Source organism: Loxodonta africana, chromosome 9 (assembly GCF_030014295.1).
Source record: "Loxodonta africana isolate mLoxAfr1 chromosome 9, mLoxAfr1.hap2, whole genome shotgun sequence".
Classification (NCBI taxonomy): domain Eukaryota; kingdom Metazoa; phylum Chordata; class Mammalia; order Proboscidea; family Elephantidae; genus Loxodonta; species Loxodonta africana.
Window position 1 is genome coordinate 42,542,120 of NC_087350.1, and position 13,926 is coordinate 42,556,045.

General features: G+C 46.2%; 2 protein-coding genes across 17 annotated transcripts in view; one reads left to right on the plus strand and one right to left on the minus strand.

Moving 5' to 3' along the window:
• The window catches only part of TSC1 (TSC complex subunit 1), a 61,516-nt gene extending 55,430 nt beyond the window's left edge, over positions 1-6,086 (plus strand). For all 16 annotated transcript variants that reach the window (XM_064291264.1, XM_064291266.1, XM_064291265.1 and 13 more), the window contains one exon: positions 376-6,086. In XM_064291264.1, coding sequence (XP_064147334.1) covers positions 376-898 — 523 coding nt within the window. In that variant the 3' untranslated portion in view covers positions 899-6,086. The remainder of the gene's footprint in view (positions 1-375) is intronic.
• Positions 6,087-7,244: 1,158 nt separating this feature from the next.
• SPACA9 (sperm acrosome associated 9) lies at positions 7,245-13,676 on the minus strand. Its single transcript, XM_064291267.1, has 3 exons — positions 13,115-13,676; positions 9,693-9,895; positions 7,245-8,393 (listed from the first exon to the last, which is right to left on the minus strand). Exons 1-3 carry the CDS (start codon positions 13,256-13,258, stop codon positions 8,060-8,062), a joined length of 681 nt encoding a protein of 226 aa, XP_064147337.1. The 5' UTR covers positions 13,259-13,676; the 3' UTR covers positions 7,245-8,059.
• Positions 13,677-13,926: the final 250 nt, after the last annotated feature.

A 13,926-nucleotide genomic window follows, 5' to 3' on the forward strand; every position in this document is an offset into this window, starting at 1 on the left:
CTAACAGCACAAGGACTGCATTATGTGAGTGTAAGAAGCAATCATGACTTGATAAGATAGCACTGAGCACACTCCATTTCGGAGAGCCATACCTAACCTTTTCTCAAAATGCCCAGTGAGCTTTCCTTGTTCTTTTTCCTTGGCTCTGAATCACTTGATATGGTCCCAAGAAACATTGATATTTAAGATTGCCATTCACTTTCCCTAGTTGTGACTTATGTTTCTCTGGATGAGATCTCATGCTTGATTTCTCTAAAATATGGAGTGGGCTAGCAGAGTTCAGTGACAGGTGAGCAAGTGTCAGGAAACTGCACGCCCTTCAGACATGGATGCTGTAATCTCCAATGCATTTTTTCCCCTCTGGATTTCTTGCAGGCTTGACTGTTGTAATGATGGCTGTTCAGATTCAGTAGTAGGGCACAATGAAGAGACATATGGCCACAACGGTGAGACCAAGCTCCCCAGACCTGGCAGCACCCGGGGCAGTAATGGAAGTAGAGGAGGTGGAGGAAGCAGCAGCAGCAGCAGTGAGATTTCTACTCCAGAGAAACCCCCAAACCAGAGGGCAGGCCCATTCAGCATTCGGTGGGAAACTGCCATGGGAGAGCCCTCTACCAGCATCCCTATGACTGTTGGCTCACTTCCCAGTTCAAAAAGCTTCCTGGGCATGAAGGCTCGAGAGTTATTTCGTAATAAGAGTGAGAGCCAGTGTGATGAGGACGGCATGACCATCAGTAGCCTTTCTGAGTCTCTAAAGACAGAACTGGGCAAAGACTCAGGCGTGGAATCCAAGACTCCTCTGAACCTAGATGGCCCGCACCCATCTCCCCCAAACCTGGACAGTGTTGGACAGCTTCACATCATGGACTATAATGAGACTCATCATGAAGACAGCTAAGGATGATGGTCAATCAGTGTTAACTTTCATATGTTGGCATAGAACAGGAGGTGTGAATGCACGTTTCAAAGCTTTCCTATTTCCAGGGTCTGAGTGGCTAGCTCATGCGGTGGAAATGGAATGGGGGTCCTTTTGACAGTTGACTGAATGCAGAATGTTTTTTGGATCTGGTGTTGAAATGCCTCCTAACCTTTCCCTTGTCCCACTCCCAGACCTCTCTTTTATACCTAGCAGTGTACTAATCCAAGGGCCAGTTTGTGTTCTCAGTAGCTTTTATTTCTTCCTTTTCCCCCAAATGGATGTGTCCTTTGAACCCGTGCAATACGAGGGCAAATTTAGTCTTTGAGCCTAACACACCATGCTCTGCTTTCCTGAGGCTCAGATAACTTGGCTGGCTCTTGGTTAGACCAGGTAGTTGGTGGCGTTGCAGGTAAGTCTGGTTTTGTTCCTTTCCTGGAGGTAGTTTGCAAAGCTGATGGTCTTCCCCTGAAAGCTTTAACATGAGACCTTTCCACTGCTTTTTGGTTTTGAAGTTCAGCATCTAAAGCAGCAGATGTAGAAAAACAATGATTTACCCTTACGTTCTTTTGGCAGTTTGATAAGCTTTCTAGAAAGCTCTGTGTGAACAGATGTCTGCTGTTTCACAAATCTAGAGCTGGCACTGTGGAGACCATATTTCTTACCCTTTGAGAAAGCTCTGTTCTCCTTGTCCCCACTACCTCTTTATTTATTTGGTGTTTGCTTGAAAGCTGGTACTATTCTGACCACAGGCTGGCAGTGTAAGTGGGTGAAACCTGTTCTCTGCAGGAGGGAAGGAGTGGTAACTGAAAAGTTAACCCTGGAAGCGCTGTGTAAGAGTAACTGCATCTCCAAGAAGGTCTTATACTAGCTGAGCCTTCTGGCTAAACTCCTCTGTTCCCTTCCCTTCTGTTCATACTCGCCTCTTGTTTACGTCCGCTTCTTTGCTAACACTGCAGCAGAAAGGCTTGGAAGTTCCAAAGAGTTTCCTCAACGTTTTACATGACCATTGTTTCTCAGGCTGTTAAGTTGCCTCACTATAGTAGGTTCTCAGCCACCAAAGGAAACCCCGGTGGCATAATGGTTAAGAGCTATGGCTGCTAACCAAAAGGTCAGCAGTTCGATTCCACCAGGCACTTCTTGGAAACCCTAAGGGGCAGTTTTACTCTGTGCTATAGGGTTGCTATGAGTCAGAATCTACTCGACGGCAACGGGTTTAAGCCACCAAAAAGATAACAGCTTTTACACACCAATTCAAACTTTCAGGGGCCTACTATCCAGGGAGTTTATTGCTGTTAAACTCCCATATGTTAGTAATGGCAGAGCATTTTAAAGGGAGGTCTGGGAGAATGCTGACAAAGCCTGACTGCTGCATGCCCACACACGCTCAGGAGAGGGGACACCAGTCAGAACACTGATGGCAGAGAACCCAAATCCAACAAATGCTCCTGAAATAAATGCTAGAAGCCTAAGAATTGTTGCCTGGTATTCCAGCTGAGGCAAGGAGAGACTTGGTAGAAAAGAAACAGTGAACTGCGTTTTCCTTTTTCTATTTTTTCAGTAAAAAGAATAGAAGGGGTCAGCCATGAAGAGGTCAAAGACGAATTGTAATGGTACGAAATCTTACTGCATACAGATGCTTCCAGCATGTGAGGGTAAAAGTCTTTTTTTTTTTAATGTGGCAATAAATATTCTAGGGTCCCTAACCAAAGGGAGCTGGACAACTAGGGACTCCATATCACCATGGCTATACTGGCAGACCTTCTTGGGACCTTTTTGGGTATGACTGAGTGATTCCCACCCTAAGGGAGGGAGTGCACCTGGCTTCTCTTAGCTTAGCACAGGGCCAGGAACTGCCACTAGATGGCCCAACGTGAAGTAGTAATGATGCCACACATTTAATTCAACTTTTTCCAAAGGAAAGCTTAAAATCCAATATGTGTAGCGTTCTAATTCAGTTTTAGAAAAGAACACAAACAAATTCAGAAAGAAAAAATGTTACAGGATAACTCTTGGAGCTGGCTTTAAATGCTTTCTCCCTCCCCAAGCCCGGGAGACATGTGCCACAGAACAAAGATACTAGGCACTAAGTCAAACCTTTCCACTGACTAACTGGCAAAGGAAAGGAGACCAATGTAAGAAAGAAAAAAAAATGTTTTTGAAGTGGGCAGACTGTAAAGATGTGGGGAAGAAAGGAGGCAGCACAGTAAGGTGGAATAGAGGCTCGGCTAGAAGCCTGTCAGCAGGGCTCTGTGCTTGGAGACCTCGGCATGTCTCTCCCACCTAGGTTTCTGTCTGCTCAGCTTTAAGACCTAGGTTATCTCCACCTCAAGTTCCTTTGAGTTCTAGGAGTACATGGGTTTTATTCAACTGAGGTTGGGGGATTTAGACCTGGAGTCATATTGAAGCTAATCAACCTAAAAATTAGGGCTTTATATGGTGAAGGACTCCAGAGTCAATAGTAAGGTTTTGTTTTGATTTGTCTTGAACGTGATAAACCTGCCAAGAATCAGTGGATCACTTGATCATGCTACAGCAAGTATTTTTAAGGATGGAAAGGTGAGGTTAGAGGAACTTGTGAGAGACGGTGCAGGCCTGGGAAGAGGCAGGGCAGAGGTATTAGAACAATTTGTGCGGGTCCTGTCTTGAATCTGATTAAGCAGTGTGGTATTCATACATGTTGGGATTGGATAGCCTGCACCCCAAATTCACCATGAACAGGCTTAACCATCTTAGAGCTGTTTGGCCAATGTACATAACCTACTCTGATTCCCACCTAACACTAACCAGGGTCAGCACAGACCCTGAGAAGATTGGAGTCTGCTGCTTGTCCGGCATGAGATTTATTGAAAAAGGAGCACTACAATATTATTTTGGGATTGGGGGTGGGAGTGGGAAGCGAGGGGGGAATAGGAACATGATCGCATAGTCTTCATGGAGAAAATGAGTTCTGATTCAGTGACCAGTAGATGAGCACATGAATCTCTATCAGATGTAACTTTTGTAGACTATAAAAAAAGCTTCTGACAATGTTCTGCCATAAAGACTAAAAAAAATGTTATAATGGGATTAGAGAGAGAATCTGGTCATGGATAAGAAAACTGACTTAAAACCAAAGGTAGGAGATAGGTATTTTTGGATCAAGAGGTTTTAAAAGATAAATGCTAGAAACTAGCCTCACTAAAGCAGGTGGGTATACTGTGACCTCTATAGGTGTGTTGACAACAGTTTTTTAGGAGAGAAAACTACCTAACCTTTGGGAATAAGCTGCAGAAGATTCTTATGCGGTTCTATGAGTGGGAAAAGAAATAATAAGCTTCTTTGTGAGCCAGAGTATATGTGATATGTTAGGGGAAAATAGTCCAAACTATTCTTAAAATGTTAGCTGTGTTACAATCCAAGAAAAGGTCCTAGAAACCACTGACAATTAGAAAAAATTAGCCCACCATGCCACTGTGGCCAGAGAGGCCACAAAACCCCTGACTCTGGGTCACCCCCATTTGCAACACCACATGCAGTTTTTGTTGAGAAAGACAAAACTCTAGCAATTGTTCATAGAAGGAGGAGTAGAACGATGATGGAGATGAGAGGGATCTCTGTGAGGTATGCCACAGAGGTTCAGACTACTAGTTAAAATTGGGTGTGTGTTTCTGTGTAGAGGATATAACTGAAATGTGCTACAACTAGCCAATGTGAATTTTCACCAAATACTAGAACATACCACTTGAAGCCAGAAAGAAATAACCGAAGAACAAATGAAAGTACTACGTGAAGGTATAAACATTTTCTAACTGAAAGCACTAAGAGGTTGTGCGGGCTGACAGTGAATAGGTTTAAGAACGGTTAGAGTGAAGGCTCAGTCCAGGAACTGCAGTAGAGGTGCGGTGCCTCCCACCTTCTGAGGATACTCCCAGAGAGGCCAGCCCTCTCCTGGGGAGTGGTCCTGGGGAGCACGGGCCTGCCCAGGAGAGAGTGTTTACTTGGGGAAGAAAGCTGCCCTTTGTGGAATGATCCAAGTCAGCACACCTTACTCGGCTGCATTTTTCCACTCTTTGAGGTACATGCTTTAAAACTGACCTGCAGCAAGTATTGAGAAATGTCTGCAGTCTGAAGATGTTTGTGTAGCTGTTTACATCCAGAATTCTGGGACACGTACTGCCCCGCCCCCCCCGCCCCCTGCCACTGTAAAGTAATTGATTGCACTAGATTAAGCTTATCTCTATGGGTGAAAGAGCAGGGTTAGGTGGGGACTGGCCCCTAGGCTGCTGCTGTGACCTGTGACCCAATGTGGCTCATTTCCCTGTCCACCGACTCACTATGTGCCCAAGGGGAGCGGAGTTTCCATCTTTTCCACACTGACCTGCAGTCTGTACATGCTAACCTGGAAAAAGAGTGGCTGTAGCTACAAGGGAAACCTGACTGGGATAGTCGAGCGCCTATGCCCATGACTGCTTTTGGCCTTGAAACGAGTTAATGAAGGCAGAGGAGCTTTCTTCCCCACATCCCAGTGGATCATAGCTGAATGCACTATGCCATAAACTCATCCATTCTCTGGGATAAATAGGTTGGTTTAACCATTGGAACAGATTGTTTAGAGGAGACCCCTGAGAGTTTTGACAACCCACAGACCAACCCCTCCCTCCCTTTCCCCATCTTATACAGTGTTTGGATAGGAGGGTACGGTGCTGCTCTATGTAGCAAATACTTGGGCTTATCAAAGAGGCAGCCAGGCATTTTGCACTAGGAAGAATCAGTGATCACTTTTCAGAAGACTTTTATGGACCACAAATATATTACGGAGGAACAGATTTTGCTAAGACATAATCTAGTTTTATAGCTCAATCATGGATCAACCATATGTAGCTAACTTGCAGTTTAAAGGGATCCCATCAATGAAAATAAAACATTTTTAAAAAGTGACTGCTTTTAGTTAAATTGAAGAAAGTCATCTCTTGTCAAAAGGTTTAAACTTTCCCACCTTGATCTTAAAAGCATGTCAAACAATCGACATCAGATGCCATAAATATGAACTGCAAGGGAAAATGGTACAATCTTAGTGAATGGGAATTGGAATCAAAAGGGTTTGCTGTCCTTCTTAGAATGTTCTAAAATGTCAAGGCAGTTGCTTGTGTTTAACTGTGAACAAATAAAAATTTATTGTTTTGCACTACTCTGCTGTGTTGGCATGAAATGACCTAGGCCTCTGGGGGCTTACAGGCAAAAGTAGGGAGACTAGTCCAAAGGAGTAAAACTCCAAGAATTTGAATTGGTGAACTTGGGTGGTAGATTCTGGCTTTAGTCTCTCCAAGACCTTTTTTGTTCTGGCAAATCATCTGGTGAACGGCCACATTTCCTACCTTTATCTGCCTCAAGTTCATGCCCTTTTGCACATAGTGTAATGGTGGTGTGGGAGGAAGTGACTTGAGTCATCTCTACCACAGAAACCCTCAAAACCAGGCCTGCCTGGGTCTGCATTGCCACCAGGCTTGCTTTCTGTGTATGCTTGAATTTCTAGGGGTTTGTCATGTCAATTTTAATATAGTCCTTTTGGTGAAACTCCACTGACATTTAAGTTGCCAAGATTTTAACAACCTGAGCCTTGCCAGTTGCATTTTGTGAGTAGGCCAAGGAAAAGGGTGCAGCTACTAGATACCGCCTTATGTATGCTGTTCAAGTATTTGTAAAGAAGCAGGAAACCTATACCTTTAAGCAAGTGTTAGATCCACCCCAGCCTTAAGACTTCTTGACTTGGGGAAGTACTGGGAAAGGACCATTGGTAAAGCACTCCATGTGCAGGTTGATTTTCAGTTGATTGCTTCTGCCTGGTTGCTCTTGAAATCAGTATTGCTGTGCCATGTTAACGGCAGAGGCAGTTCCTCCCAGACCAGAGACAAGGACTTGGAGGTGGCAGTTTTAAATTTGTCTGGAAAATTCAGATTTCTTCTCTTACTATACATGGAGTTACCTGCCACCTTAGGAGAAATGCTTAAATGCTTGGAAACAAACTCTTTTTGAAGATGGTATATATCTGTTTGGGGCCCTGGTAGCGTAGTAGTTAAAGAGCTCAGCTGCTAACCAAAAAGGTTGACAGTTTGCATCTACCAGCTGCTCCTTGGAAACCCTATGGGGGAGTTCTACTCTGTCCCATAGGGTTGTTATGAGTGGGAACCAACTCGATAGCAATGGGTTTGGTTTTGTTTTGGTTTATGTATTTGTCTGTAGCAGTGTCTCTCTTTGCTGGTGGTTTTGCTTGTGTGGCTATAACCTGATGTCCTCCGTTAAATGTAGGTTTTAAGGGATAAAATCCCAGGAAATCAAGCTAGGCAGAGAGGTGGTAGAACACTTTATTCTTGACCGTCTCCCCCCGAGGAAGCAAGAATACAGAAGCTAAGTCGTCCCCTGTGAAGGGAAAAATCAACAGTCAGACAGCACTTCTGGTAAGTTCTGTAGCTAGTGACACATTTTACAGTGTTTGGGCCTCGATTATGTTGGGATAACCAGGTAATCATCCTTGTACAAGAGCCACAAACTCAGAATTCTTCTGACTTCTATCATACACCTACCTCTCCTGAAAGGTGTGTTCATTCCCTTTGTGGCTTTGGTCCAGGGACCAAACACACCTAGGAAGTTCAACATGCCGATCCTTACAACAACCCTGTGAGGTGGGAGCACCCTGGTTTGCAGAGAGAGGCTGTATATTGCCAAAGTGGTGGGACATCAGGAGACAGAAGCTGTGCATTCTCCTCCGGCCTCACTGCTCAAGCTGGACAGCTGGAGCCCACAACCTGGGCAGGCCTGGCAGAGGGCCAGGTGGCGATTCAGAGAGGACCTGGGTGGGGCAGCTCCCTGCCCTTCCTCTTCACCAGCCTTCCTCTGACACCGTTTACCAACAACACACTGTCCTGACAACTTTTGTAAGTGGGGATCCTCTTCCATCAGCATAGAGCCTGACACTTAGAGGCAAGGAAAGTTAGAAGCAAGTTAAGGCAAGAGAGAGAGAGAGAGATTCTCAATAGTGTATTTCCCAGCCCCTTTTAGGATTAATTATGTGGCAGGGACTGTAGTAACAGTGAGAACGGATCAACCAGTGGAAACCAAATTAACAAAGCGCCCCAACATAACCAATAGATCACTGGCTTTGATTTACAGTTTCCCACCAGGTGGTCTCCAGGAAGGTTTTAAACATGCTTTGTCTTTCACACTAGATTTGAGGCTGGTTTTTGGAAGTTCCCTACGTTTGTTTGGTTTGAACTGAGTCTGGGTATCTGTGGTTTGGTGAGGAGAGGTGACTCCCACGCTGCATTTGGTGCTTGCCGGGGGGTCACTCACATGCTGCAGCACTTTGCGGGGCAGCTTCTCTGAGTGGGCGATCCATTCTTTCATTAAGTCTAAGACTATGGGGATAAGGCTGACCACGCCTCCATAGTGGTTCCTGGCCTCATCGCAGCTGAGGTGGTTCACCACGTCATGAGGGTATCTGCAGCACAGCAAGAGAGGACCAGGTGAGCCCACCGTGCACACCATGCCGAGGCTCTCTTCCCCAGGATTCTAGTGCAGTAGGCTCAGGGGCCAAGAGCCCAGGTAATTCTGGTGTGAAAGGCAGGAGTTGAGAACCACTGACCTGGGGTTTTTAGAAACCTGGATTAGTGACTGTTGAAAACTGCTGGGATCCTGTGTAAATACGCTGTTTAGTCCCTACGATGAGCCTTACCCTGCCATCTAAAGAGCTTCCTTGAGAATTAGCCCATTGTATTGTGGGTTTCACAGGTGTCGGAACTGGGGAACCCACAGAGGTGGTGCTGATGCCCATAGGACGTAGTCTCCAGAAGTGCCGCGGGCATATTCTGCATGCGGTCATTCGTTTGACACAGTGAGGACAGAGCATCTAACTGATGGTCCTTCTGAGATGCCCCAGGAAGCCCTATCCTGGTCTGTCCATCCCCAGTAATCCCTGGCATCCTACATGATGCCTGGCACATGCGTGCTTGGGAAAAATCAAAATGGCAGTTTCCTGGGGGCTAATGAAAGCCTCAAGCTGATGTAAGGACATTTTTAAAAAATTGAAATTATAAGCACTTTGGGTAGGTGGGGAAGATTTGGGGACTTCATCTCCCAAATATCCTGGGAAGATGGGTCTATAAGAACAAGACTCGTGGGCAGGCTGCTTCCCTGTCCGCTAGACACAGTGATTCTAGACTTAGAGCTCACAAGTTTAAGAGATTAAAAAAAAACGGGTAACTGATTTAGGATTGCCAATTTTTCATTTTGCCAAAAAGGTGCATTACCAAAAGTCTGCATAGTTTGCATGGTAGTTATTTCTTAAAAGAAAAGTCACTTCAACAGACAGAATCTGGTCAACCTTCACAGACACTGTCTTTTTCTTCCTTACTTGTCTGCCCATCAGTGAGGATCTTTGTGGTTTTCTGGGGACAACTGTTCCAGAACCTCCTTTCCCTTTGCCTGGTGCCAGCTCTACTGAGAAGATGTGTGTCCTGTTGTATCTGTGGCCTCAAAATCCTTCATCTCCTTAAAATGTTTTGTTAAGCCAGCATCAACCCAATATATTAACAGGGACTAGGATTTCCCATGTAGGGAAAATTGAAACATTAGCAACCTGCTCCCTGACAATGGAGGAGAGAATCAGTTCAGACTGTGCTGTCATCTGAACCCCTAAAAGTCTGCTTTCTCCTCCAGGACCCCCTTGTCTCCTACCTGCATCCCCCACACCACCACATGCACATGCTGAGGCCTCAAGGCCCGGACCACAGGGACTTACTTGGCTCGGAGGCTGCTTAAGTCACTGCTTTGGCTAACAAGGGTTTTGCATTTCTCTAGGAGGGTGTTGGTGACCGGGGTGCCAGAGTGCAGAGCTTCGAAGCGTTGGCAGAGCTTGCTCAGCTCTGTACAGATGTCCAGGAACATGAGCAGGATCCGCCGGTCCGTGGAGTTGTTACAGTAGTGCTCCATGTAGCTCTGTACCTGTAAAGGCACATGATCTGAGCTGGGGCAGCACCAATAGGGTCCCCATTCACTTATGAGCACACACCCAGGAGCACCCACCCACTTTCCTCCCACTCTCCCTGATTCACAGCATGACCCAAACTGCTCTGGGGAAATGCTGGTCAAATTCAAGCATCGTAATATACAGCTAACATTATCAAGTGTCCCAGGCACTGTGTGAAACGCTTTACAGGACTGCTCTCACTTAATCCTCACCTAAACTCTATGCGCTCGGTACCTTTTTATCCTTGTTTTAAAGATGAATAACCTGAGGCTCAGGTGAGATAACCTGCCTGGTGGAGCCCTGGTGGTAAAGTGGTTAAGAGCTTGGCTGCTAACCAAAAGGTCAGCAGTTCAAATCCACCAGCCGCTCCTTGGAAACCCTGTGGGGCAGTTCTACCCTGTCCTATAGGGTCATTATGAGTCAGAAACGACATGATGGCACACAACAACAGGGCACCACAGTGAGTGGCTATGCTGGATTTCAACCCCTGGCTCAGTGGCTTGGAACCCATACTCCTCATCAGTCCCCGTGCCACCTAAGCCAACAACTAAAGCAAAAGGGAGCTGGTCCCCACTTTTCAACATAGTCCCATTTAGAGGACCCACCTTGAGAACTATTGGGTTGCACCACCCAGACTTAGGAAGAAAGAGAAGGAACTAGAATCCACTGGGGTTCAGTTGTTCTGTGTTTCCAAGGTACAGAAAGGAAGGACAAGTCAGTAATGGGAACAAATGATTATCCATATGGGAAAAATAAAATTTGATCTCTACTTCATACCATATACAAAAATCTACTCTATTAGGATCAAGAGGGCTTAAATATCAAAAATAAAACTTAAAAAAAACTCTCATGTGAATATGTCTGAAATGTTGCAGTTGGGAAGCCCTCCTTAGGTCATAAAAGGAGCTAACTAAGAATTTTGAGAACGTCTGTTCTACTTTCAACTCTTTTCCTTGGAATGGGGTTGGTGATTCTTCCTGGTTGGGCTGTCTCCAGAATTACCTGGGATCCCGCAATGACTCTGGAGCTGAGGCAGACAAGAGGGCAAGGCCTGACTTTGTGCTGGGGAGGAACTGGCTCTGGTCCTGGCAGGACTAACCATTTCACAGTCAAATATTTCTCCTGCTCTCCATGATCTGATGGAAGGGGAGGTATGACCTTTCTCCTCCAGCACCTAAAAAGTCATAAGTGTAAACCAGGGTTTTCCTGCTGCAACCAGTTGCCTTTTTGTCACTAAGAAATGACCTTCCCAAATGGTCTGAAGTGGTTCCTTCCCAAGTATTGCCAGCCATACAGGGGGAAGGGGGCTTTTGACATCCATTGTGCACGCTCATACACACCACTGTCAACTGTGTGGAGACCTGTGGGGGCCGGTGGGAGGAACATGCACCACAGTGTAACCACAACAGAGCAGCAGAGGCTGGTAGCTACCTGGTGTGTATGCAGGTAACCTTTGGTTACCAGAGCCAGTCTACCTCTCAGGGAAGGGAAGGTGAGAGTTGAGAGTCAACACTTCAGAGACAGAGTCAACCAAAGCCTTTGGCTCAATCTAAGGCAAGAAAACCACTTCCTTCTGTAAGGGAGGAGGATGGGGTCACAACACTGATGGAGATTCTGAGGGGGGTAGGGTGGGGACTTTGAGTGCTCCTTTCCCACCACTGTTGGGTGCCCTTGGAAGTCTGAGCTTCTGGGGATCCTAAAAAGGATATAGCAAATTTACTTTCAAATTGTTCAAGGGGGAGATGGGTGTGTGGGGGAGGGAGAGGGAGTGAGAGAATGCACAAATGTGGCTAAATGTTAAAAAGTTGGTGCATCTAGGTAAAGGTTATGTGGGTGTTTGTTGGACTATCAACTTTTCTGTACATTTAGTATTTGAAGGATGCTGCCGGCAGGGTTGTCTTCTTCCCCGCACCCCTGCTTGTTCTCCGCAGACCTGTGTGGGTTTCTCCTAAGTGATTCTGAGCCCTGGTTTCCCATTCCCTCTTACCCTTTTGAACAGTTACCCTGACAAGCAGACTCCTCCACAGGCAGGAGTCTTTTCAGTCTGAGGATCGGCTTATGTGTGTGTTCCTAACTGCATTGTGGCTCAAGACCGTCACCAGTAACTGGAAGGCTTGTTCAGTCTTGAAGCCTCTAAGTCCCCCAGAGCAAGCTTGGACAGCAGCCTATCCCCCAAGGGACATGGGTTAAATAAAATAAGATGCTTGGCATTAGCAGTTTCTCAAATTCAGTGGAATCTGATGGCAGGGACCCTGTCTGTCCTGGTCACCAATATATCCCCAGTATTTAGCCCAAGACCTAGCATATAAAAATGGATACTGGTTGAGTGCTTAGTAAGAGCCAGGCCAGGGCTGAGTGTTTCCTGTGGATGATTTCACTGAGTCTGTGTAACAACTGGTGAGGTGTTGGGCTATTATTCTCATTTTTACAGATGAGGAAACCGAGGCTTTGAGAGGTAAGTTCACTGGCCAAGGTCACAGAGATAGCATGTGGTAGAGCCAGGATTTAAACCCTGGCAGTCTGACTCTTGAGCCCATGTTTTTAACCACTGTGTTATTCACTCAAATATTTGGTGGAAGAATGAATTAATGAATGAATCATTCCATGAATCAACATCTGAGTCCTAATTCTGGCATAAACTTGCTCCCCTCTGTTATGGATTGACTTGTGGCCCCAAAAGTTTATATTGAAGTCCTAACCCCTGACACCTATGAAGGTGACCTTGTTTGGAAATGAGGTCTTTGAAGATGTTATCAGTTATGTTAGCATGAGGTCATATTCGAATGGGTCCTAATCTCATCTGAGTGTACTTATAAAATAGAAGAGACACAGTGAGACAGAGGGATGCGACGAAGTTATTAGGAAGTTATGCTGTGGCTGCAAGCCAAGAAACGCCTGAGGCTACAAGAAGCTGGAAGAGCTAAGAAAGGATCACCCCTCCAGCTTTTGGAGAGAACATGGCCCTGCTGACACCCTGAATTTGGACTACCAGCCTCCAGAACTGTAAGGCAATAAATTTCTGTTGTTTAAAAGTCACCCACTTAGTGGTACTTAGTTACGGCAGCCTCAAGAAACTAGTACACCCTCTCTGGGCCTCTGATTTCTCAGCTTTCAAGTGAGGAGGCTGGGCTTGGAGTCTCGGGGTCTGGCAGGTCCCCTGTGTCCCCTAGACCGAGCCCATCAGGAGGCACCACCTGTCCTATGCTGGAGATGGGCCGGATCTTGTCATGGGCGTTTTCTCTGCAGTGCTCCAGCGCAGCGATGAACGTGAACTGCTGCTGCTGGAAGAGCTTGTAGGTCTGCTCGATGTTTCGAAGGCACTCTTTCACCTCATTCATTGTCTTCCTCGGGGAGTCACTGACAGGAGGGCAGGAATCTCTGGGGAAAGAGAGGGGGAGCAATGAGATTCCAGCGGCCAGAGTGTGATACAGCTCTGGGGTCAGAGAGGAGGGTGACGACAGCCCCTCTCTGTGGACCGCTGTGCTCAGTGTCTCCCCACAACCCTAAGGAGCAGGTATTGTTTTCACCCCCATTTTGCAGAGGAGGAAATGAGGCGTTGGGAAGCCACTCCACTTGCTCAAGATCTCACAGGTAATCCACAACAGAGCTGAGCACTGACCCTTGTCCATTTACCCTCAGAGGACACATTCTTGCCATGAAATGTGACTTCCTTTCCTCAGCAGTGGACAAAAAGTTTCTGGGGTCCTCGGTTTCTCCAGATTGTGGGTATCTACACACACACACACACACACACACACACACACACACACACTCTCTCTCTCTCTCTCTCACAGGCTCACAGACAGCCTCCAATACCTCCTCATGGTGTCAGCAAAATCTAGGAAAACGGAATGTGCCACAGGATGTTAACACCAGCAGAATATCAGTTTGGATTAAATTATTTGAAAACATCTATCACTCTGCAATTGGTGGGGGAAATCTAGGAATTCTCCAGCGGGCCGAACGGGCAGAGGGAAGAGTCAGCACTTGATTGTCTTGCTTAGAT

Excerpts from the sequence above, each read along its gene's own strand:
- SPACA9 (XM_064291267.1), bottom strand. The coding sequence starts at position 13,258 with ATGAATGAGGTGAAAGAGTGCCTTCGAAACATCGAGCAGACCTACAAG. Across the intron at positions 9,896-13,114 it reads CCATCTCCAGCATAGGACAG|GTACAGAGCTACATGGAGCA; the intron begins GTGGTGCCTCCT and ends GTGCCTTTACAG. Across the intron at positions 8,394-9,692 it reads TTAAGCAGCCTCCGAGCCAA|ATACCCTCATGACGTGGTGA; the intron begins GTAAGTCCCTGT and ends GCTGTGCTGCAG.